Source organism: Diceros bicornis, chromosome 31, assembly GCF_020826845.1.
Source record: "Diceros bicornis minor isolate mBicDic1 chromosome 31, mDicBic1.mat.cur, whole genome shotgun sequence".
NCBI classification, from domain to species: Eukaryota; Metazoa; Chordata; class Mammalia; order Perissodactyla; family Rhinocerotidae; genus Diceros; species Diceros bicornis.
In genome coordinates this window covers 23,725,401-23,749,906 of record NC_080770.1, presented here as the reverse complement: position 1 = coordinate 23,749,906, position 24,506 = coordinate 23,725,401, and the positions used below count along the sequence as shown (strand labels likewise).

The window sequence follows — 24,506 nt, the reverse complement described above, 5'->3', positions numbered from 1 at the left end:
GTATTTAGAGATTACCGGAGGATATACACATAGGAAAGTAAGAATGAGATCAGCTGGCTCAGAGACAAGCAGTCTCAGACTGACGGTTACAACAGGCACCATGAAAGAGGCAATATATTAAGTAAGTGGAGATGTACCTGCTGGTCCTCAGCTTAACATCTTGACTAACAATGGGGGAAAGCAGAAGCTAAATGGCATCTCAATAAAATGTTGAGAAGACTTCAAATTGAAAATGTTGAGAACTCTAGCAAAGTAGGAGAAATGACAGAATGGGACCCAGAATGATTAGAAAAATGTGAAGCATGGTGAACATACAAATGAAATGCTGCCTAAGGGAGAAAAAAACAAAGACATCTAGGAGAAAACAGCCTATAACAAAAGCAGCTCAAACATTTACTGACTAGGAAAAACCTTGAAAACAGGAATCGGAAAGGTGGCAAAAGGTCAGAATATCCAACCAAAGGACAAGTTAGGCAAGAAGAGGGAAAAAGGCCCTAGGTTTTAGTACTGACACACAAAAACCCCTGACTAAAGGCAGAGCTCCTAATAAACCAGAGGTGAAAAGAGCAACTAATGCCTCTGGATTCTACAGTCTAGAAAGAAGGGAGATTCAGAAATAAGCAGTTGAGATGGGGAAATAAATTTCAATGCATAGGATATCTTTGGGGGTCGGGGGTGCGGGAGGGTAGAAACAAGGGAGGAGAGAGAGTGGTAAAAGTTCCAAGAAAAGAGCAAAGGAATTAAAAGTACTTAAAATAATGTTGTATTCAGAAAACTACACAGACTCTGCCACTCATTTCAGTGCTGATAAAAGATCAACATGAAGCAAGGCTCCACAAAATGAAGGAGGCAAAATTAGTCAGGTAGAGACTGAATATGAGTGTACTGGAAGATGTTTGCCAGACGAACAGTGGGAGAAAGACAGACCCAGAGAGACAGTTCACCTTAGGAACAGTGGAGGGTGCTAAATACTGGGGCCTAATATAACACAGCCTATGCTCTTTTCAAGGGGGGGCTTAAAAAACAAAATAGTGAAGACCAGAGTATGCAAATATGCCGGTACTGCTCCCCCATCACAGGAGGACTCTTTCTCACAGAATACTTTTCAGGGAAACACCAAAGAAATCCTCATCAGTTTCATCAGCCAGAAGCTGCCTTTAAGCCAGCAGGATAGAAGCTGGCTGAGTTATTAATGGCCTTCCCAGTTGTTGAACTCTGTGCATCTCTGATTAACTCTCAGAGGGGTATTCGGGAAGCAGAGTGAAAAAAAATAAGATTTTCTTATAAAAGATTTTATAAGGAAAAAACACCTTTCAAACAATCAAGCACCCAAGACAAGTGCCGAATACAAGAAAATGTATCTCTGGAACAAGGGAGAAACACAGCAGCAACTCTTGTGAAATGCCTGGGATTAATTGCCTCAGAGAGAGGCTGTAATTTAAAGGAATGAAAAATACACCTACAGACTGCTGTCTGAATCCTGACCAGACAGTCAGGTTGTCATTGCTCCTCAGCGACAAATGGCTCTGATTCTAGCCTTTATAAATGAAGCTCTTGCAGCAAAAAGCTCAAAAGGCCACTGTCCTCTTGACAACACACAGTTGACTTTGCTGAAAATGAGAATACTAAAAAAATATTTGTTTCCCTATGCTCTTCTGTTTCTACTCAATCTCCAGACAATAGAAGGCCCGGCTGGTACTCCTGTCCCTGGATGGCACAGTGATCCTGGCCAAGTCCTTTCCTTACTTGAGCACTGTTAGTAGGAAACTGTGGCTCCAGCCTCTACTGCCAAGGACTGTGCACGTGCGAGGGCTTAGATTTCTGGGAGGCAGGCAAAGGCCCAGCTGATATTACTCATAGCGGATACCTAATTGCATAGGTCTCTTAGAACTGCAGAGCCTTAATTTTTCTCCAAGGAACAGTAATATAACAGATAATTACCATTTACGAATTTCTCTCCTCCCTTTATTCTACCTTTAATTTCATCTGTATATATTATACAAATCCATATTCCTACTGTGTATTTTACATTATAAAAATAAACATATATCTCTAAGTGGTGATGTCCTCCTTTGCCCTTTCTCCCCTCCTGGCTATTTAATTCTTCCTTTTGGATCCAGGCATATTCCATTTTCTTTCTCTTCTTCTGCATCACTCATAATAAACAGTCATATGCATTTTACTTGCCAAAGAGTACTAATTCTAAAGTTGCCGAGCAATATCTAAGCAATAGGCTCGAAATCCTCAGTAAAGAGAATTCAGGTAGGTATATATTTTATACATATATTGGGGCTCTACAGGTACCAGAAATCCTATTCCTAATCCTCAGGAAGTTGCCTCACTTTTTGGAGGGTCTTAATTCTTCTACCTCTGCTGAGTACAAGGGAAATTCTTCTAAGGTAGTTAGTTCTAACAAAGATCCAAGAGCTTTCAGGCTAAAATAAACTTCAGAGATTATCTAATCTGATTTTACAGATCAGACATTGAGGCCTAGGGTGGGAGACAGACTTGCCCATGATCAAACACAAATCACAGACAAATCACATGCTCAACCAAAACTAGGCCTCAGGGCTATTCCCTAGACAATAGTCATCAGGCCAGTGGGCACTGACACGGACACTGACAAGTGATCCCAGTTCCAATCACGGCTGTTCCAGGAGTCACTTGCTATTTTATAAACTTAGTTCAAAATTGGTTCCAGTAAGCGTAAAAAAAGACTTGGGCAACACTTTATTTGGAGAAATAGAAAGCACAATAACTGAGCTCTCAGACAGCTCATTCCCCCGGGAACATTCACAAAGTCTCCACTCTTAGAAAATACCAAGGCCTCTTACACCCAATACTTAACATTCAGTCCTCATAGGTTCTCTCCTGTATTTCACCCACTGCTTTCTAACTGGTTTTCCTGCATCCATACATTTGCCACTTCAGGTCACCCTAAGGAGTGCTGTCAGAGTTAGCTGCCTAAAATACATATTGAATAATGGCTGCCCCCAAATAAAAATAAAAACTTCTCAGGCAGGCATTCCAGGCCTTTCTGATCTTCTTTCTCAAATTACAACACTCCCACAGCACTAGCCACAGATTTCTTCAGGGTCCCTGAACAAACTCTGCAAATCTTCTGTCTCTGGGCTTTTGCTTCAGCTATGCCCTTTGTCTAGAATCTCCTTCCCTACCCCCACCCTCCACATCAATTCATCACAGTCCGATGCAGTCTTCATGAGAGCTAAAATCCAGAAAGCCTTCTCACGTCTCCCCAAATACTCTTTCCTGCATACAATGCTACCCTGTACTTTAGTAGTACCTTATTACAGTCTGTCTTATATGATATTATGTAAAAATCTGATCATGTTATTCTATAGCTTAAAACTCTTCAATAACTTCCTCTCACCCACAGGATCAAGTTCACCTCCTCTGCAAGGCACATAAGACTCTCTTAAGATCTGGTGCCACTCTAACTCTTGGGGCTCATCTCCTGCCACATATCTGGGACTTTAGAGTCTAGACATACTTATCAACAAGGGAATTCCTGAAATACTCCATGCTGTTACATGTCTCTATGTGCATTTATTTGCCTTTCTCCCAAGTACACCTAGAGATGGTCCTACTTTAGGACCTATACCCTTCTCTTTCATAAGCTCACCTGGCAAAAATAATCAACCACTACAAAAATAAAGTAAGTGAAATTATTTAAAACTCTCTGGTAAAAAGGAAGAGAACAGTTTCTTCTCTCATCCCACTTTAAGAACTACTTCTGTACAATACCGCCACTCAACAAAGGTAGTTGGATCCTGACTGCTTTAGCAGGTTCCACTCCGTAAAGAGAATAATAACTGTACAGTGTGTTTCCTTCGAGTTTCTCTTGCACTGCCTTTTTTTTTCCCCCCAAAGCCCCAGTAGATAGTTGTATGTCATAGCTGCACATCCTTCTAGTTGTTGTATGTGGGACATGGTCTCAGCATGGCCAGAGAAGCAGTGCGTCGGCGCGTGCCCGGGATCTGAACCCGGGCCGCCAGCAGCGGAGCGCACGCACCCAACCGCTAAGCCACAGGGCCGGCCCTCTCATGCACTTCTAATACCAAAACGTCTATGGTTTGTAAGTGAAAGGAAAGATAAAGGCAACTCCATTTCAAAATGAAGTAGACAACACCCTCCTCCAAAGACTGACCTTTCCCTTTCTTGGCTACAAGTCACATACTTGTTATTAGTAGTCATTGACTCCCACAGGAGTCCTGGAAATTCTGGGCACAGAAGAAGGGGCAAGAGCAAGTACTAACAAGGACACGTGGCTTCACTCTACTGGAATTTCTCGCCACGAGAACTAGAAGCAAGTACGTGAGTCTCACAAAACTGTCAAGATTTCGCCTATAGACAGATGATAAAAGCAGTAGTATTTGGTTTCTAACATATTTCTTTGCCATGGGTCAACTAAATTTCAGTTATGACAAAAGGGCAGATGAAAAATAGTAAATTCTGAACTGAAGGCAAGCAACTTCTCCTATGCCACACCCAATCAGACGGCAGAGCTCAGTGACAGCCTTCAGAACTCGCCTCAGCTACATCATATACCAAGAAGACTTTTAACGACTTCCTTGCTAGAAGGTGACTAGCAAGGGGGCCATAAAAGGAGTAGCTCTTTCTGCATGAGGCTCCTCTGTACATGTGTATGTGGTACTGCTAGAAAATATCATGCCAAACTAAGGAACCAAAACCCATATCTGGCTCCAGAAATGACTGTCATACTCACAAGGAAACATTTTTGCAGATATGGTCACAATATGGATTTCTGGGTGAAGGAAACCCAAATACAACCAGATAAATTAGAAGAATTAAGAAAAAAATGTAACAGACCTAAAGAGACTTCATCTTAAGGCTCAAAGTCTAGAATTCTCTCTGAGATGTTTTTCCAAAGCATAGCCCAGTGTTACAACTGTGAATGAAAGACTTGTTCTCTTCTGTGTTAGCAACAATTTTTAATAAGTTGAATATAATAACCCAGTGGCTGGTATGCATGGTAGAGATATTTGTGCCTGATCTAACGGAAGCTTCTCTAGTTCTAACTGTCATTAGCTCAGGATATCCTTTGCCTTGGAAGGCAAAGCAGTTACAAAAAGCAGGAACATGAGCTGGGGATGATTCTGGGACTACAATTACATTCAGAATAACAGATAAAATGAGGAAGAGGGTGAGGATAGCTGGAACAATTGTCATAAAGTCACATACACCATCTCTTTTGCAGGCCTTACCAACTACTGGGACACAGCACTTAACCTGGGCTTCATAAAAACCTCCCTCCCTCTTTCCAAAGGAATGGTGAAAATGAAAATGGGAATTTTCCTTATGCTTAATTTGCTATCCACATTCTAGCAGGTGGTCTGGGCTCAAAAGCAGGCAGATAGCAATGTTAGGGGCAGCCATACCTTTAACCTGCTTGTGAACATCTTTATGCAAAGACAGATGCTGAGGGCTTCAGGACAGACCTGCTGGGGCAGCCATACCTTTAACCTGCTTGTGAACATCTTTATGCAAAGACAGATGCTGAGGGGTTCGGGACAGATCTGCTGACAGCAGGTTTTTGAGTGTCTTGTTTGGGCATTTTGATAAACACAGGGACCCTGTAGTCCCAATTCCCAGGCGGGAAAAGATGCCTGCCTGGGAAGATGGTCATTAATCCAAACTACAAAAGAACAGAAAATTTAACCTGATGCTGACCAAGCTTCAAAGCTACCCTCCCAAGAGATAAATGTAGATAGTCTTATTCCACAGCAAGCTCAGGGAGCAAGGGCTCAAATATGGTTGTACATCATTTTTAAAGATTTTTAAATCTGTAGGTCAACAGAAGTCAGATACTAAATATGCTTGTTTCTGTTCTCTAATCTTAGACATGTCTGATTTTGGTCAAGTCTCAGTATCCTCATTTAGGAAAATATCACAATGGAGTAAATAACTATCTCATTGGGTTATTATAAGGATTAAACAAGATTTTTAAATGTATACATATATTATTAATGTTTATATAAACTACAAATGCTTTGTATGTTATAAATTAGTATACACGTGAAAAGTATTATAGCTGATACTTTTCATTCAATGGATGATGGAAGAGAATCACAAAAGATGGGATCTGGGTAATGGCTCCCTTTGTTTTCTGGGGACTCTATACACCTGGATGGGACAAGCTAGAGAATGGCAAAATGATCTACGACTCAGCACAGGGCAGGAGAGTGAAGGGGCTGAAGTGGGGTGGGAAAGGCAGGAACATGATGTGCTATGAAGGTGAAGAAACCCAGGAGAAGAACAGTCTCTCTTAATGGTACCCTAAGTGTTAGGAGGATTCCAGGCCATATCTAACCTACCTGCTTCTCTGTTCCTGAAAGAACTACAAATTATGACTGTACAAGCCTCTAACTTTCCTTCTAGTTATCAAAGCTAAGGAAAAAGACTGGGGCAAAGAAATTAAAATGGGCTGGCACAGTCTCTAATTTCTCACTCTCTCCCTCCTCAGAGCACCCAGAAATTAAGAGAAGAGGAGCAACCACAAGCAGCACTTGGTTTACAGTGAGGGGAGGAGGGCAGGGAAGGAGACAGAGAAAGAATGAATGGATAGTAAATTAGTATCATCCAGCCAGCAACATCCTTCACTAGAAGACCTGGGCTAATATTGAGGTGACTAACCCACAGCTGCTATTAAAACGAAGATTACAGTCTGCCTCAGCCCAAAAACAAAGCAAACACCTAGGGAGGGACTTTCGAAGGGGCGTTAAGGAATCAGCCCACTGTTACGAAGTGGGGAGCAATACAAGACCCCTAGAAAAAAACAATGGTGGGCCGGCCCCATGGTGTAGTGGTCAAGTGTGCATACTCCGCTGCTGGCGGCCCGGGTTCGGATCCCGGGCGTGCACAGATGCACCGCTTGTCAGGCCATGCTGTGGCGGCGTCCCACATAAAGTGGGGGAAGATCGGCACGGATGTTAGCTCAGGGCTAGTCTTCCTCAGCAAAAAGAGGAGGATTGGCATGGATGTTAGCTCAGGGCTGATCCTCCTCACACAAAAAAAAAAAAAAAAAAAAAAAGAGAGAGAGAAAAAAACAATGGTAAGTCAGTGCATGAAAGGTGAAGAAGGCAATGTAAATTCAGGTCGTGCTGAAGCCAGGGGGGAGGTAAGAGCACAGGTGGGCCGTCGGGAGCACAGGAGGAGGCAGTCTGACACAGGAAAACTGAGGGGGAAGGAAGGGGAAAGGGAGGAGGTGGTAGCAGAAGAAAGAGAAGGTAAGATGAGAACAGAACATTTTAAACTAACCCAGAACTCCATTGTGAAGGACAAGTCACGAGGCAAGATACAGCTCAAAGGCACGAGCCCCACGTTTCACCACTGCAAAGAGATAACACAGCCTTCCAGACATGCATGGAGAGAGGGCTATGCACTCTGCACTGGCTCCCAGAGCTCCACAGGATTACTGAGGCTTTTCAGCAGCACTAAGTCCCAGCAGCCCCAGCGTGTATGCTGAAACTGCTTCCCTGAATAGACCTCGGTACTAGAAAAATCATCATTATCTACAGGGGAACATATTTCACTACAGGTGTCTGCCTGGCTAAGAGAGTGGAGACTCTCTGTTCCCTTCACTGCCTGTATATGATCCACCTTGCCCTAGAGAGGACAGAAGGGAGAACGACACGTGCTGAGAGTCAGAGAGGAGCGGGGGTCTTCCCACCTAGCTGACGATAGAGGACTGCCACCCCTGCTCTATGGCCACACCACAGCTGCTTCAGGGCATCCCTGCATTTCTTTCAGATTTACATCTTCCGCAGACAAGTGACTCTCGTTTAGTCTTCCTTGTGCTTCCAAGTACACAACTGCCAGTGTGTTTAACCATAGCATCGGGAAGGCAAATTGGTACAAAGGTTGTTCCCACCTTCTCAGTCCTCTCCGGCAAAGAGATTCCTCAAACACATCATACAGCTCTGTTGTGAGAGGCTCCTGGGGAACTATCCATTCAGCTCACTGAAGAGGAAGGCTGAGGGGAGGCAAGAACTCTGAAGACCCCAGACCTGACCAGCCTATGTCAAGATGGAGGGGAAGAAACAAAAATGACCGACACGCTGTCCTATTCCAACACTGCCAGCAACAAAGAGGAAAAAAAGGCTTAACCACCCTTCTCTCTCTCGTTTTGCATGTCTGAGAACATCAAAATATAGGAATCAAAACAAGAGCCAAATGTCCAATTTGATACAAGCCAGGAAAGCTCAGTCTCAAGATGGAAAAAACACAATGAATGGCTAGAAAGGCCAGGAGAAGCAGGTCAGAGGATGCTAAACCCAGCAGTAAGGTTGGGGAGCCGGAATTCTGGAGCCTGGGGCTGACCCTGCGCCTTTAGCTCACCCCCGCCCCCCAACCAACCACTCAAAAAGACCCAAAGAGCAAGGACTCACCTCGCAACCCACCACATTAATTTGACAGACAACTTTCAAAGGATCCTTACGAGGGGAGAGTGAAAAAGTTCAGGCAAGAGAGCAGGACCTCAAAGAGTCAGTCTGATCAAGGGTACTAAGAGAATCTGCTTTTTAGGGAAATCCACGTATTTTATTTTTAATCTCTATACCTACTCCGCTTAAGAGAAAAAACACCAGCCCTCCTGCCTCCCTGATGTTACGAAGACAGTCCATAAGACACACTTCCACAGTCACTGTTGATGCAAAGGGAAATAAAAATGTTGCCTAAAGAGCAGCAGCCATCTTCTCCCCATCTGGCCTGGGGCCCAACGGGCTGTCTCTTCCCACAGGCTCTGGTGAATCAGCAATGCAACTGCCAGAAGTGGGAGTGCCCAGGGCACTGAGCCCCGTCCCTCACCCCATCCTTTTACTCATAAATAATAACTCAGGGGTTTAAAGTAAGAATGTCAACCACTGCTGCTCAGACGGTGGCCAACTTGGAAGCACTCACGGCTTGGGAGGAGAGGGAAGAAAGCAAGCTGAGTATGTACTTACTCAAAGTCCTCAAATTCCAAGTCGGTTCCCTCCACTGATGGACCCTGGTTGTCTGAGGAAGAGGAGGAGGTGGAAGAACGGAGACGGTTCTGTTGGTAGCGCATGGAGCGCTGGCGAATACTGTCTCTCCGTGAGAGATACTGGATCATCCTCTGGGCGTAGTATGCAGCAGGAGATAATCTGAGAGAGACAGAGATGGACAAACACAAACTAGCACTAATGTGGAGAATCCTGTGAAAGGCAGTGAATCCAGTTCTCCCATGGCATCTCCTCGCTGAGGCGAACTCCGAAGACATGAAAAATAAAGGGCGTTTAACTCACCAGGAGGTTTGTACTGCACAATATGCTTATCCGACTACCACCAGTGTTTCTGCTCTGACATAAGGCAAAGAGGCTGTTTCATCAGTCATCATCTGATCAACAGCTGCCCCCTCCCAAGAGGATAACACTGGACCTTTCTTGTTAGTTGCTTAAGGGACCCCTTTTAGCTTCTCAGGGTGCCCTTTATACAGATTCACAGATTTTCCTCAATCATCCATACTCAAAACACAAGAAGTGAAAGGGACCATAGCAATCATCTACAGGTCATCTCCTCTTTCATTTAATAGATGAGAAAACAGGCCAGGAGATAGTAAATCTGAGATGACTAAAGAAGGCATCTACAGGTATCATCTTCACCAGGACTCCTTTCTTCTCCAACAAATATACATAGCTCCAGACTTGTCCTAGCTCCTTAAAATGATCTCTTGGAACTTCTTATCTCTCCTTTATGGATTATGCATAGATATCCGTAACAAAGAGAAAACATTCAGGATAGAGACTGAGAGTAAAATATACTAAGGAGAACAGAAAATCTCTAACAGAAAAAAAAAAAAGATTTTTCTATTTCTTATGACAGAGCCACAGAGGTTGCATGCCCACTGAGGAATATAGAAGGCAGCAGTCATTCCTTTTTCTTCTCCCTTGGTACGGCTATTCTCAGTAAACAACTAGTCTAGACCTATATTTTTCCTTATAGGGTGTCTTCATACTCCATGAAAATGTCTAGTGTCCCATACAATTCGCCACATTCCCTTCTTTCTCAAGCTTTTCCTCCTCCCTGCACAACATTGTTAAACAATTTGAGGCTGTGAACTGAGAAAGCGAGAGAAGAACAATAACAGAAAAATGTTTTATATGATAATATTAAGTGGATTACTAAGAAATTTCCAGATTTAAAACCTGCCTGAGGCACACACTTTGACTCAACAATTCCACTAGGAATTTCATCCTACACAAACACACAAGGATACAAAGATACAGATATATATATATACACACACTGTTAGAACTAATGAAAAACCAGGAAACACAGCAAATGCCCATCAACAGATTAAAGAAACTATATTCATACAAAGAAACACTATGTAGCTATTAAAAAGAATAAACGGGGGCTGGCCCAGTGGTGTAGTGGTTAAGTTCATGCTCTCCACTTCGGCGGCCCAGGGGTCACAGGTTCAAAATCCGGGCGCAGACTGATGCACCACTCATCAAGCCATGCAGTGGCGTCGTCCCACATGGAAAACAGAGGAAGATGGGCACGGATGTTAGCTCAGAGCCAATCTTCCTCAGCAAAAAGAGGAAGACTGGGAACAGATGTTAGCTCAGGGCCCATCTTCCTCACACACACAAAAAAAGAATAAATTATCCCTATATATGCACAATGGAAGCCCTCTAAAATAAAACTTTAAGTGGGGGGAAAATTGGAGAATGGTATGTATATACCAATACGGATATAAAAATATATATTTCTGTAATGAGAACAAAAAACTAAAAGGAAACACAATAATACTAATGAGGATTCTTGGAGACCTTAACTATAGGTTTAAATATAAAAGGAAAAAAGGCATGTATCTTTTTTTCTTTAATGGAAATCTGGAAAAACGGATTAAGAATGGAAATAAAAATAGTTATATGCAAATAGTAGGAAAAATATTTACAAACATCTTGCTGCCTGACCTTTCATTACCCCTGGGCAAAATCTCTGGCCAAATCCTCAGTAAGTCTACTGACTCAGGACAAAGTCAACTGCTATAGGAACTAACGCGGCCTCTGAAATGTCTGTTATCAAAGGGAGTGTCCTTCTGGCCAACCATAAAACAGAATTCCCAAGCAGGCCAGCTGACAATCTTTGGAACTCAGAAGTCTGTGTTATGAAACAATACGCTGCATTTGGCACCCTCGAATCCAAATTATCTTTATGTAGCAGGTGGGCATGGGATGCACAAATGCCTTGGCCAAGATCATCAAAGTACGAGAACTATTTCTTAAAAATCTCAACTTGAAGAACTTTCATTAACCGTTTGGGCCCCTGTTCTCACGCATTTCATAAGGATGAATCAAGAATTCTAAATTTTCAACATACAGAAGTCAATACTCTGGAGTTGTTCCTGTATCTACCAAACGTACAGAAATCTTCCAGCAGAAGTCAACCACTGTTAAATCCTCAAGTCAACCAGACTAGCAAAAACTGTAAGAAAAAGTTTCAAGAGAAGAATGATGATTCTTTTTTTGAAACTGATTCTGAAAAATGACCACAAGTACACTCATTCCTCATACCTCATTCCTTGATAGCATACCCTAACTAATGGAAAAACTATAATTTTATTGGTGATAGAGGTAGAAATAATGTTGGTGCTGACAGTAACAAATAAAGATTGCCCTTTTCTGTAGGGGCACAATGTCAGCACTAGGGTAACCCCAACTGTTTAATTCCACTAAAAGACAGGAATTCCTTAAGATATAAAACTGTGCATCAATGGTAAAAAAGGATTCCTAGCACAATTATTAAATACAAGTACATCTTAGCCTCATCTTTTAGGTATTCAGAGGGAAGCTAAGGATCCAAATGATGAGGAGGTGTCTCTCAAAGGCTTTGACCTATACTTATTGTGTACAGTGAAGTCTAAGAAGAAAAAGAAATTAAACAACCAGTGATGTGGTAACAATCATCCTCCTACAGAAGAGCTGGATAATCATCAAACTCGAAAGTGTTCCAAGTGAAAATTTTGAACGTTTAAATAAATCTTCAAGTTTTCTTCAAGGAAGAATATTTTCCCCTCTCAAAAAACCTATTTTGTGTTCAAAGGAAAAATGTAAAAATACCAACACTACAAAGTATGACACTTTCTGTGATAAAAGAGATCTGAGTAGGAATAAATAGCAGATTTATTACATGAAAGGAGGACAAATAATGGTCTTTCAGAATCACTGTTAAACTTTGTCAAGTTAAAAGTTCTGGGGATGAGATTCCATTGCTGTCCTAAAAGACACTAGTTTATAGTGAGAAGTTCTCTATCTCAATGTTTCAGAGTATTTGATTCATTTGAAAAATTTCCTTCTCTTATTTAGGGCTTATAACTTTCAAATATGATTAGAGACTAACATAAACTTCCTTGCGTTAGTCATCATCTAAAGTCATCCCTCTCCATGTTCCCTGAGCCTTGGATTTGCCAATTCGAGGTATAGAAAAGGACGTAAGAGGATAATGGAGAATCTTTTCACTAGCATTTCAGAAAGAATGCTTGGTATCATGACATAACTGTGGCAACAAAAAAATCATTCACCATCCCGGGAATCAACTTGGTCTAAAGGTTTTTCCAGACTTGAAATTCTTAATCTAGAGCAAAGGTCACTTAGCTTTATCTGACCTGTACTGGTAACTTGCCAACCCTACCATCAGAAATTACTCTTTTCTTTTGGCAAAGCCTCACAATGTGCTTTGATATTGCTTAAATAATGTGGGGGTTTACCTCCTTTTTAGATCATTAACAAAATCAGTAAGTCTGGCTGTGACAAGCCCAAGCGGCTGCCCTCTACGGGTAAGTGTTAACCCATCAACTCGACACTTCAACCTCGGTCCTCAGCTACCAGTATCACATAAAGGCTGGCCTTGAACTCACGTGAATTTTTTTTTTTTTAATCTCTTCAAGAACTTTCAGAAGTCTTCTAATCAGTGTAAAACAAGCACTTTAATAAAATACCAACTTCTTTTATTCAGTTACCCTTGGTCATCTCTTCTTTCAGGTATTCACCAAAAAATTCAACATCTGAATGAACTTGATTTCTGCCTCTTAATATTCTAAATTCTCTCTCAAGTGAGAGTAAGTAGGATTTTTTGTTTATTTGTTTTAATCTGTAAGTAACTTCCCTATTAATAAAAACTTTTGTCTCCCTTTTGGCTGTCCATCTGAATGGCAACAGCCTCTCTGATCAGCAGAAAAGGAATATCCTGTGACTCTGCCAGTGGCCTCCTCAGGTTCCCCCTCTAGTGCCCCACTTAAAGAAATGAGCCCCAAAGGATAAGAGCTCAGTCATAACCCTCTGTCACCAGAGGTTCTGTTCACTTACCTGCAATACTTCCCAATCACCTGAACCACCTGTCTCAAAACTGTAACTGAAGAGTAAAAGAGCACCAGGACCAGAGAGGCACAGAATGGGGCTTCCAACAGCTTGGCAACCCCAAGGGTGGTCCCTCCCCCCCACCTAGTGCCATTTCTCACTTTGACCTTACCTCGCTGGGTCTGGGTAAATTGGGTGCTCTCTGGATCCTGCTCCATCATAACGGGATAATGAAATGAGGGAAGATTCCAGCAGCCTCCTAGCAGAGATTAAAAAAATGGCAATAATCCCTGTCAATTACCAACTCAGAGGTCATTCATAAGGAAAAACTGGGGGAGAGATAAATAACATCCCCCTTTGCAGCCAGCTAACACCTGTAGTCTGGGATCACACCCTTCCTACAAGCTAAGTACTTAGAGACATAAATAAAAGAAGTGCTACAGAGCTTCCACACTGGATATGGCCACTGTATCATGCTGAATACTGCTCTTCAGTGAGAAATGAACAAGTGCTTCAGAGACATGATCTTATTTCTATTTGCAGTACCTCCAGTAGACAAATAAGAGGTTAGGATCAACACAGGAGGGGAAAATTAGGCATACCCAGAGATTATCACGTAGTACCAACATTTATCTGGGTGTGCAGTTCCTCCACGTCATCCTAATCTACATCCCCTTATCTTCTAAACATTCTGCTCTGCCCTCACCCCTTTTTCGAGGAAGAGTACTCCTCGGGCTCTCTTAACAACTGACAAAAATCTTTACTTATCTAATTTAGCCCAATCACAAATTCAACTGATCATATGTGATACATACACATTTTATTTAGTATTTTTGGTGCCAGGCAAATACTAAGCAATTCATACATATTTCTTTATTTAAACCTCACCACAACCTGGAAAGGTAGGCATTACTATACATACACACAAGAACACTGGGCCCAGAAGTTAAGTATATCACCCTTGTGGCACACAGCTATTAAGTGACAGGGCCACAACTCTGGTGAAGGACTGTCAATTCCAAAATACTTCAGACCACTACGCTATACTACAGGACCTTCCAGGGTCCAGGCAGGTGACAACTGCATATGTGTCCACTGTGGTCTAAACAAGAATGTGGGCTCAGTATTGCTGGCTCTTCCTATTTTTTAAGGGAAGCCAGAAATCTAGACTTTTGCATGAAATCTCCGTTAGTTAAATTTTAGCTAAAACTTTTTTTTTCCTTTTCATACGTCAAGGGCCAGCTGAAACACATCTGGTAAACATGGCCCAGGCACCCCCCAGTTTGCCACATCTGCCACACTGCTTCCCAACTCAAATGTGCCTTGGCAGCCAATCAAGTTCCTGCCATAGAGCACGTTTCAAAGGAAATGGTCTCAGAAATAAATGCATATTGTTCCTCTCTGGCAGCATCTTGCCTGGCTCTCCCAGGAACAGGTCTCCAGCTCCCTGCCAGACTCTTCTTTAAAGCAGATCTGCAGAACAAGGACAGCAGCTACCAATCTTCTCCAATTGAGTTAATTCAATTCACTGTTATTAAAACCAGCTGGCTTTAGGTATAGTCATGTGCAGTCACCTTAGCCCAGCAACTGGCCCACCACAGCATTTCCCCTAACAGCTTGGGGGAGAGAGACAGCAGAGGCTCTGTCAATCTGGCTCGCTACCTCTCTCACCCAGCGCAACCAATGGTTAAAGACGTCTTCTATCTAGACAAGGCCTATAAACCTCCACACTTAAGATACTTTAAACAGTCCTGCCGCTGAAGGGAAAGGATACAATGTAACCCATGAGGAAAAGAAAAAAGCAATAAAATACATCTTCTCTCTGGTTGAAAACCTGAATCTTCAATGACATCACTGTTTACAGCAGCAGAAATGCTGTGTTTCATCAATTCTAAGACACACTTTTTTCCTCCACATTTTAACGTGTCTGAAACTGGGATGAATCTTACAACTGCGTGACAGTCTAATTCTCAGGATTTTTTTTCTTTCACTGGGGCAAATAAACTAATGGCATGTCTTTGAGTCTTTGAAATACAGAATGTGAGAGGTAGGGATAGGAGAGGTACATAGACTGGAGAAAGAAGAAAAGTGAAATTTTGAGAAGAGTATCTATTCAAGACATTTATGCCATCTTATTCATTACGAATTCATTACTTATTCATTATGAATAAACTAGTTCTACAGGAGTTGGGTGGGAGTTGAAGAATGGAAGCAAGATCTGGGAGCAGCTGACTGCCCTGGAAAACCCAGAAGCTTGTTCCACCCCCAAGGGCTCTGGAGTTAGTCCTGAATATCACTGAGTCCCCTCATGTTATCCTCCAAATGGCTGCTTAGTAAGCAGAGGCCCTTCGGCTGGGAGCATCCTCCAGAGTGACCAAAATATATCCTTTTTAAGCACTTCTGCCTAGAAAATGATCCCGGCAACTTAGGAGGCCAACATGACCCCATAGTATGCCAAGGCAGTGACAGTATTCAGAGAGATGAGATGACTTCTTAGGGACGCTGTAAAGGACATTCTTAAACTAGAAAGATTTGGATTAGATAATTTCAATTTTAATGACTCCATTTTATAATCCTGCAAAGTCTACTTCCCACCCTAACTTCCTGTCTTAATTAGGAAGGCTTCTTTAAATCAGAGTAAAACCAAAATGTTAAGCTTTGTCTCTGGGGAGTCCCTGATAAGGTTCTTTTGGAAAATGCATCCCTTGTGCCTACTTACTACAGAATCTGTTGGCACCATTTGCTCCCCAGGCCATACAGTGAACTGGCAAGCCATATATATATATATACAGCATTTTAACTGCTAATACACAAAATCAGGAGAGCTGATGACTATAAATGGTACCCCCACAAACACATCACTGAGAAACATTAAGTTCTCTACAGTTACAACACAAGTACTATCTGAAGGAATAAAAGAGATTTCTCCAATTGGTATCAAATGAAGAAAGAACTAGAGTTACTAGACAAGTAAACATCACCACCATTTCTAGGAACCTCAAAGAGAGATCTTTCTCTCCTCTGGTTAGCTTCTTGCAAAGAGCCATCAACGGAGAAATGCCATAAGAAAACGGAATGGGATGGCAGCTGTGCACCTTCTGCTCTGGCCATGGCAAATTTGACTTGACTTAATGATCTTTCATGCAATTCGGTAATGTGAAATCAGGTAGGACTCAGAAAGGGCTCAGACAAGCATGTTCAAGCTTGAAGCTACCATATCATTCTGATCTATAATCTCAATTTAGAAATGTTTTAAAGAGTCACTGAGGTTCTGACAGAAAAAAAACAAAAATCTTTTCTTTGCAAGCTTGCCTGGTTCATTCTCTATTCCAGTGGACAGCACTGGTACAGTTACCTCTGTTCATTTTGAAAATTACTTACTTCTTAAAAAGGATTTCTTCAAATAGCGAGTTGCCCTAATTCTCTAAAGCAGGTTTGGTAAACTGCAAGCCCTGGGCCAGCTGCCTGTTTTTGTAAATAAAGTTTTATCCAAACACAGCCACATTCACTCATTTACATATTGTCTGTGGCTGCTTTGGAGCTAGCAAAGCAGAGTTGAGTAATTCTGATAGGGACAGGTCTAAAATATTTACTACCTGGCCCTTTACAGAAAAAATTTTCCCACCCTTGCTCTAAAATATTTGTTTACATAAGATTTCTTGAAAGATAAGGTGGAGTCACTAGCAAATGGAACAGAAAAACCTGAAATCAAAGTATTACACACTATCAAAAACGAATATTAAGCCCTGCTAAAATCAGAAGTCAATAGGAACATAATTCAAGCTGTAAAATTTCTAACATTTTAAATGACTACAACTGTTTCTTCCCTCCTTGATTAATACTGTGAATATGTGCAAAGGGGATTCCTAGATCAGCTGTATCCTTTGATGACTAGAAAAACAATAAAAAATAGTGGAAGCAGCTCTGGAAAAGAACCAAGTTGTTGGGGCAGATGAGATGGGTCATCCAAAAGAAAAGAACCTTTGTTTCAAATTCAGTGAATATCAGGATTGAGAAGCAGAAAATTTGGGTACTAGTCTAGACAGAATAAACAAGCCAGAGACAACTCTTCCTTACCAAACAATTATATCCTGAAGACATTCTTTTAACTAGTTGTCAAATCACAGAGAAAATCAATACCCTAAAGCCAACAAACATGTTTAGACCTTCTGCAGTCATTGGAAACAAGGAGCTCTGTGACCTATACTGATATGGAGAGCCTGCTCCTAGAAGCTAAGATGCCACCGGTGCCCGATACCTAAAGAGTACTTTCCCAGGGCCGGCCCCGTGGCTTAGTGGTTAAGTGCGTGCGCTCCGCTACTGGCGGCCCGGGGTTCAGATCCCGGGCGCGCACCGACACACTGCTTCTCCGGCCATGCTGAGGCTGCGTCCCACATACAGCAACTAGAAGGATGTGCAACTATGACATACAACTATCTACTGGGGCTTTGAGGAAAAAAAAGAAGAGGAGGAGGATTGGCAATAGATGTTAGCTCAGAGCCGGTCTTCCTCAGCAAAAAGAGAAGGATTAGCATGGATGTTAGCTCCAGGCTGATCTTCCTCACCAAAAAATAAAAAAAGAGTACTTTCCCAGCCGGGCTTTGATGTCTGGGTGACATCTGCTATTTCAGTTCAGGGGAGCCAAACCCAAATTAATAGCTCCCTTCTGCCTAGGAAATAAAATAAAAATTCCTCAGCTTGGCATCCAAAGCTTTGCAGCCAAATTTCTCATTCCTTCTGGATATACTATATGCTCCAGCCCACAGGTTTTCAAACTTTTTGGTCTCAGAACTCCTTTAACACTCTTAAAAATTGAGGACCCCAAAGAACTTTTGTTTACATGGGTTTTATCTACCAATATTTAACTAAACTTGAAATTAAAACTGAGAAATTTTTAATACACAAGCACACATTCCATTAGCCATCAGAGGGATAACCTCATTACACATCATGTAGCCCCTAGAAAACTCCACTGTACATGCATGAAAGAATGAGAGCGAAAAAGACAAAGAACGTCTCAGCATTATTATAAAAATAGTTTTGACTTTGGAGAACCCAGGCCACACTTTGAGAACCACTGCTCTAGCTAAACTAAACATACCGTCACTATCTCACCTACGTATTTATCTTGGCTATTTCTTCTTTCTGCAAAGTTCTTCTTCCCCATCTCCGCCTGTAAAAATCCTTCAAAGTTCAAATACCTGACTCCTCCAGCCAGAATTTCACCCTCTCTTCCCCAATATCCCACAGCATTGTGAAACCTCTCCTAAAAGGCCTTCTCTCACGTCACCTTGTACTGCTTGTACTGCAGTTATTTGTAAGTATGCCTCGTCTCTGCTACTAAACTACGAGCTACATGAAAGCAGCTACTGGGTCCAAGCCATCTTTTTCTTCCCATTAAAACTCACATCCTAATTAACATGTAATAGGAGACGAACAACTAACTAAGTGAATACATTAGCAGGCCTAAGCAGATTTGGAAGAATAAGCAAGACATATCTGATTGCCCCTCATTGACCTCGTGACTTTCAGACGAGGTTGCAAGACGTCCAAAACTCACACTAACAGTCCTGAAGGAACAAAGTCTTCAGAAACTGCTTATATCACCCTTCATCTCTCTGGTCACTTAAGCCGCTCAGGTTAAAGTGGTGACACAGTTGTCCTGATAAATGCAGTGCAGCCTGGTCCCTGGGAGGCTTATTAAATCATAAAGTCAGAGGCTGGCTACTTGCCTAGGAAACTACCACTGATGCTCCTGGATGGTGTATTGCCAAGAGGCCTCACAGGGGAAAGAGGGCAATGTTTTCAGGGGAAGAAGGAACAGGGGGCCAAAGAAACTTGGATGCACTACTGCCTACTTCCTTTCTGAATTTTGCTCTGCAAGCCCCACATCTCTGCCTTGGCGCATGCCTGGGCTGAGAGATGACAAGCCCTTATTCTTTGTAAAAAATAATTGTGTGTTCTGAAACGACACCTCTATTATGATTTCCAAATTGACATCTCTGCTTTAAAGCGGAGGCACTGAAGCCTCCCCATTTCACACACTGGCAATTATCGTTTAAGTTATCCAACGATAGGCACTCATCTGATCCCTGCAGGGCCCCCTAGTTCTAGGGATGCACTTGCAGCACATGATGCAGTTGCCAGCAGAGCCTGGCAGTCAATTCCTGCCCCTGCCGTGGGGTGGACCAAGGCAAGGTGGCATTGCTAAAAGGCACAGCCTCAGGAAAAAACCAGACATACTACAGGAAGAGCTCACAGTGCCTGTCCCATGGATTGTCCTGTCCTTATTTTACTATCATCAAGCATAAACAATTCACGTGGCTCAAAACAATGCCTTTCACCAGAAAAGCTTTAAAACATCTTTACAAAACATTAACGTACTCTTCAATGCCTCTGCACAGTGAGCGATAAGACGGTAAAACATCAGAGCACAACATAATCACAGATACCAAAAGAGAAGAAGCTGGAAACAGAATTCATACATGGCGTGAAATTGTGTATCTAGCTACACAAAAGTCTTGCCTGAAAAGTCAGCCAGACCCCTTTGGGAACATCTGACCCTCTGCTGTTTGGGGGGTGGTTATTTTTTTTTATATATTATTTATTTATTTATTTATTTATTTTTCCCCCCAAAGCCCCAGTAGATAGTTGTATGTCATAGTTGCACAGCCCTCCAGCTGCTGTATGGGGGACGCAGCCCCAGCATGGCCAGAGAAGCGGTGTGTCGGTGCACGCCCGGGATCCAAACCCAGAGCGGCATGCACTTAACCGCTAAGCCACGGGGCCGGCCCCAGGCGGGTGGTTATTTTTAACACAATTGTAAAATGATTGGTTGGAACTATGCTTAGCTCTTGTATATCCTCAACACACTACACTATAGCTATGAAACTTCAATTTATAATAAAAACTCACTTTTGTCAGTATCTGAATTCAAAGGCCCAAGGTGATATACATGGACATGTTTACTCTGTCTCCAGATCCATTTTCTCTGGGTGACTTGGGAGGTCTGCTCCCAGACCACAGACTTTTTTTTTTTAAACTAGCAATTTACATCAGAGGCTTTTCACAAACGATGAGTAAGAGCATGTCAACGACAACAGCCAGTTCTGATATTCACATGTACACATACCCCACAAGCAGCAGCTGTCATATACAGGTTTAGACTTTAACTAAGAGGCAGTGCATCCTGACTGGTTTCTCCCAAAATCAAGAAGAGATTTACAGAATTTAAAAATCCTGAATTCTCAGCTAATTTTATTCAGAATAATAGACAATTCCAAAAAAAGTCTATCTCTAGACCCACTAATTCTACAAAGAATATATTGGTAGAATCATTTACCGCTTCAGTAACAGCAAACCTGTACATTTCTTCTTAGATGATTTTTCACATTCATATTCCTGACCTGAAATTTTAAAACCTCTTGACCAAGGCCATTCATTCTTAAGTGACAGGCCACTGACCCTGGTATACTGCAAACACTATAACATGAAGTAAAACCTTAAGGCCAACATCAGGAGGGCAATGAGAGTTAGTAAATGAAGCCTCACAAGAGAAGGAAGAAAAAGGAATGCACAGTGGGCTGAGACATTTGTTAACTAGAGGCAAAGAGGCAGCCTTCCTGGCTCATGTCTGTTCAAGTAACAAGGTTTCTGGAGTCTACAGAAATAGACAAGAGGGCAGAGACTCCAGCTGGGCTCCCAAACAATCCACTGTTAGCTTTGAGCTAACACAAAGCTCAGAGTGCGATCACTCTTCTTATATCCTGGGTTCACTCTGAACTGCTTCTCTTAGTGACATCTGATTTACACTGACTTGCCTCCGGGGGTACACTACTTGCCCTTCCATCCTGATCCTGACTTCAGCAACCTTCTTGACTCCTTTTGGACTCAGCATTTGACTCCACTGGAATAATTTCTCCACCATTTCCCTCTGTCTAGACAACATGAAATTGTCATAAATGACACCTAAAGAATAATTAGTAGAGAAACTGCAATTTCCACTCTCCTCCCCCGTTCCCCAAAAGAATTGCACATTAACGTCCTCCGGCATGTCAATCAATACTACCCTGAAGATTAACTCTGTGGAACCTGGAAACCATTTAATTCCCAGCTTGCTAAATATTATGCATTTCCCCCTCTCCTATAATTAGAAGATGTAAATTGCCTTCTTTTCACTAGCACTAATGGTTATAATCGCAGAGATCTGAATGCCTGCTGAATCGATACCTGTGTAAAAAGTCCTTACAAACACCACTTTATCCAGCTGCATTTTATTTAGGGGAATCACAGACAAAAGCAAGAAGACAAGGCAAAAGAGGAGAGAGGCAATGAGAGCAAGACATGACTCAAGTCCACCAGAACCAGGCAGTACTACTGTAACTACTACAAGAATAAGACGGTTTGAAGCCACTGCCGGTTCCTTGTGAGACACAATATTCAAAAAACAGCAAGGTCAAAGGACAGCAAATATGAAATAGCTTCCCAGTGGTTTTCAATGGGAGGTGTTCCCCCACGGGACATACGGCAACGTCTGGAGACATTTTTAATTGCTGCAGCTAGGCGGGGGAGTGCACTGGCATCCAGCAGGTAAAGGCCAGGGATGCTGCTAAACATCCCATAACACACAGGACAGCCTCTCACAATAAAGAATTTATCCAGCCCCAAATGTCAATATGCTGCTGATGAGCAACCTTCTGATATATCTTAATGGTCTGAGACTAACCAAAAGAAACTCGGAATAACCAACAGATGAGGCAAGTCAGTGCTTTAGCTTTAGAACTAGATTGCAGTTTAAATTCATCATCTCGTGTCACTTACTAGCTGTGTGACCTTGGGCAGTTCACTATCATCAGCATCCAAATTTAAGGGAAAATCTCCATTTCACAAGGCTATTACGATTGAGTAAGAACAGAAGTATAGCAGCCAGCACACAGTCCAATAAACAGCAATAACTTGTTTCTTCCTTGGATTACAACTCCCAAAGTGTCTGCAGGGAACACGATGCACTTTGGCCACCAAAGTCACTATACTTAAAAAGGTGGTTTCTTAGAAAGAAAGACATGTGTTGAAGAAGGATGGGTACTGTAATGGCACAAACATGGGATCTGAGCCCTAAGATTCACAAGAGCCTCACCCAAATAAACCAACAAAGGCAGTCGGTCATCCATCCACCAATCTGTCTGTTGGTCCATCCAATCATTGATTCAAACCACAAATATTTATTCAATGTCTACTATTGGGTATATGTTAGTATATAAAATAGATATGGTCCCTGTAGTAGCTGGTCTTTGAAGATGGACCCCAAAGAATCGTACTTCTTGGTATTCTTGCCCTTGTGTGATCTCTTCCCATACTGAACTTAGACCAGTCTGTTACTTGCTTTAACCAAGCAAATGTGGCAAGCTGTGACAGTTCTGGGCCAAGCCTTTAAGAGGACTGACAGCTTCCATTCCCTCCCTCTTGGAACTGGCACTTCAGGAAGCCCTAAGCTGCTATGTAAGAAGTCTGGCTACTCTGGTGGAGACGGCACATGGAGAGAGGAGTCCCTGAGACTACATGGAGAGGGAGAGAGGCCGAGCTGTCTCAGTTCAGCCTCCAGATGACTCTAAAGAGACCCCAAGCAACACCAGTAGCAGAACTTCCCAACTGAGCTCAGTCTACCGGAAGAACAAAGAAAGGTAATAAAATTGTTATTTTAAGTCACTAAGTTTTGTGTGTGGTTTGTTATGCATCAGTAGATGAGCGAAACAGTGCCTGATCTTGTAGAACTTTCAAGCTAGTCACAACAGCTGCATTAGAACTAAGTCCATGAAGTTAGCTTACAAGCCTAAAGTAATCACATCTGTATTTAAAGGAACCTTGGCTACCAAAAAAAAAAAAAAAAGAAAAAGAAAAAAACACTAAACAAGACATTTGGAAACAGACCTTAAACAATAAAACTCAGTGCAAACTTGCTCACTGTGCCCAAAGCATGAGGTCTTGGTATTGGTCAGAAGGATCCATGTCAATTTAGAAAGACTTGCTTCTCTTTCCTACCATCCCAATCAGGCTCTCTGTCTTTCTGAAACACGCTTCTACCCTGGACGGCTCCCTCTCAATGTACAAGGTGGCCCTAGAATTTGGGAAATTAAGGCTATTTGTGCTCACTTCCTTACCAAGCGGCAGGACCAGTTTCTTTTGCACAAATCACTATAAAAGAGTGCAGGAAAAATGAAGATAATATCCCATTCCCTTGTTATGGACCAAACTACTTTCTGAATTATTGAACTTTCTAAAACAGAACCTCACTGTGTCTGCCGCAAGTAACTAACAGGAATAACCAGCACCAGCCCCATCACGACAGCCATTCCTACCCTCCCTTTACAAGGCACCTCACTTTTTTACGTGCTTGGTTTACTCCAATTTTACATGGTGAGATTTCACAGATACCCCATGAAGCCTGAAGTCCAAAAAATGATACTAACAGGCAGAAAAGAAAATGACCTGCAGGGAACGTGTCATTCAAAAGGAGATTTTCGGGGGGGCAGGAGGGGGCAAAGTAATAATGCAGAAAGGAAGAAAAGCTCAGGCATTTTTTGAGTGCCTAAATTTGTAAAAGCAACTGATGTTTAATTCTTTTAACCCACATACAATTTTACAATTGAGGAAACTGAGGTTCAGGGAGGCTACTTCATTTGCCCAGGGTCACACAATAGAGCCAGAATTTGAATCCAGTGTTGTTCAACTCCAAATCTTTCCATTAGAATAAGTTACAAGAAGAAAGAGAAGCTAAGGAGACTCTGAGAGTTAAAGCAGCATTGCATCACATGGAACAGGGGCAAAAGGAAAAATAAAAAGTGAGGGATATGCAAAGGGATTCAGTACACTACAGAGATTCTGGGGGAGGGGGAGGTGGTAGTGGCGGTGTTAAAAGAGTTCCCAGATGGTCTAAAACAGTGTTCTCTAACTTAGTGTGTATCAAAATCACCTGGAGAGCTTGTTAAAAATGCAGATTGCATGCCCCCCTACCCCAAATTTCTGATTCAGTAGGTCTGGAGTGAGCCCAGAAACTTGTATTTCTTTTTTTTTTTTTTTTAAAGATTTTATTTATTTATTTGTTCCCTCCAAAGCCCCAGTAGATTGTTGTATGTCATAGCTGCA

At 42.1% G+C, this 24,506-nt stretch overlaps 1 protein-coding gene across 12 annotated transcripts in view; it reads right to left on the bottom strand.

The window, feature by feature from the left end:
• The window catches only part of AMBRA1 (autophagy and beclin 1 regulator 1), a 168,570-nt gene that overhangs the window by 96,985 nt on the left and 47,079 nt on the right, over nt 1-24,506 (bottom strand). For 7 of the 12 annotated variants that reach the window (XM_058527045.1, XM_058527033.1, XM_058527038.1 and 4 more), the window contains 2 exons: nt 13,537-13,623; nt 8,985-9,164 (listed from right to left, as the gene is read on the bottom strand). The exons of 2 other annotated variants lie outside the window; for them this stretch is intronic. In XM_058527045.1, the coding sequence (XP_058383028.1) occupies nt 8,985-9,164; nt 13,537-13,623 (267 nt within the window). The remainder of the gene's footprint in view (nt 1-8,984; nt 9,165-13,536; nt 13,624-24,506) is intronic. 3 more of the 12 variants (XM_058527037.1, XM_058527043.1, XM_058527040.1) reach the window with 2 other exon arrangements.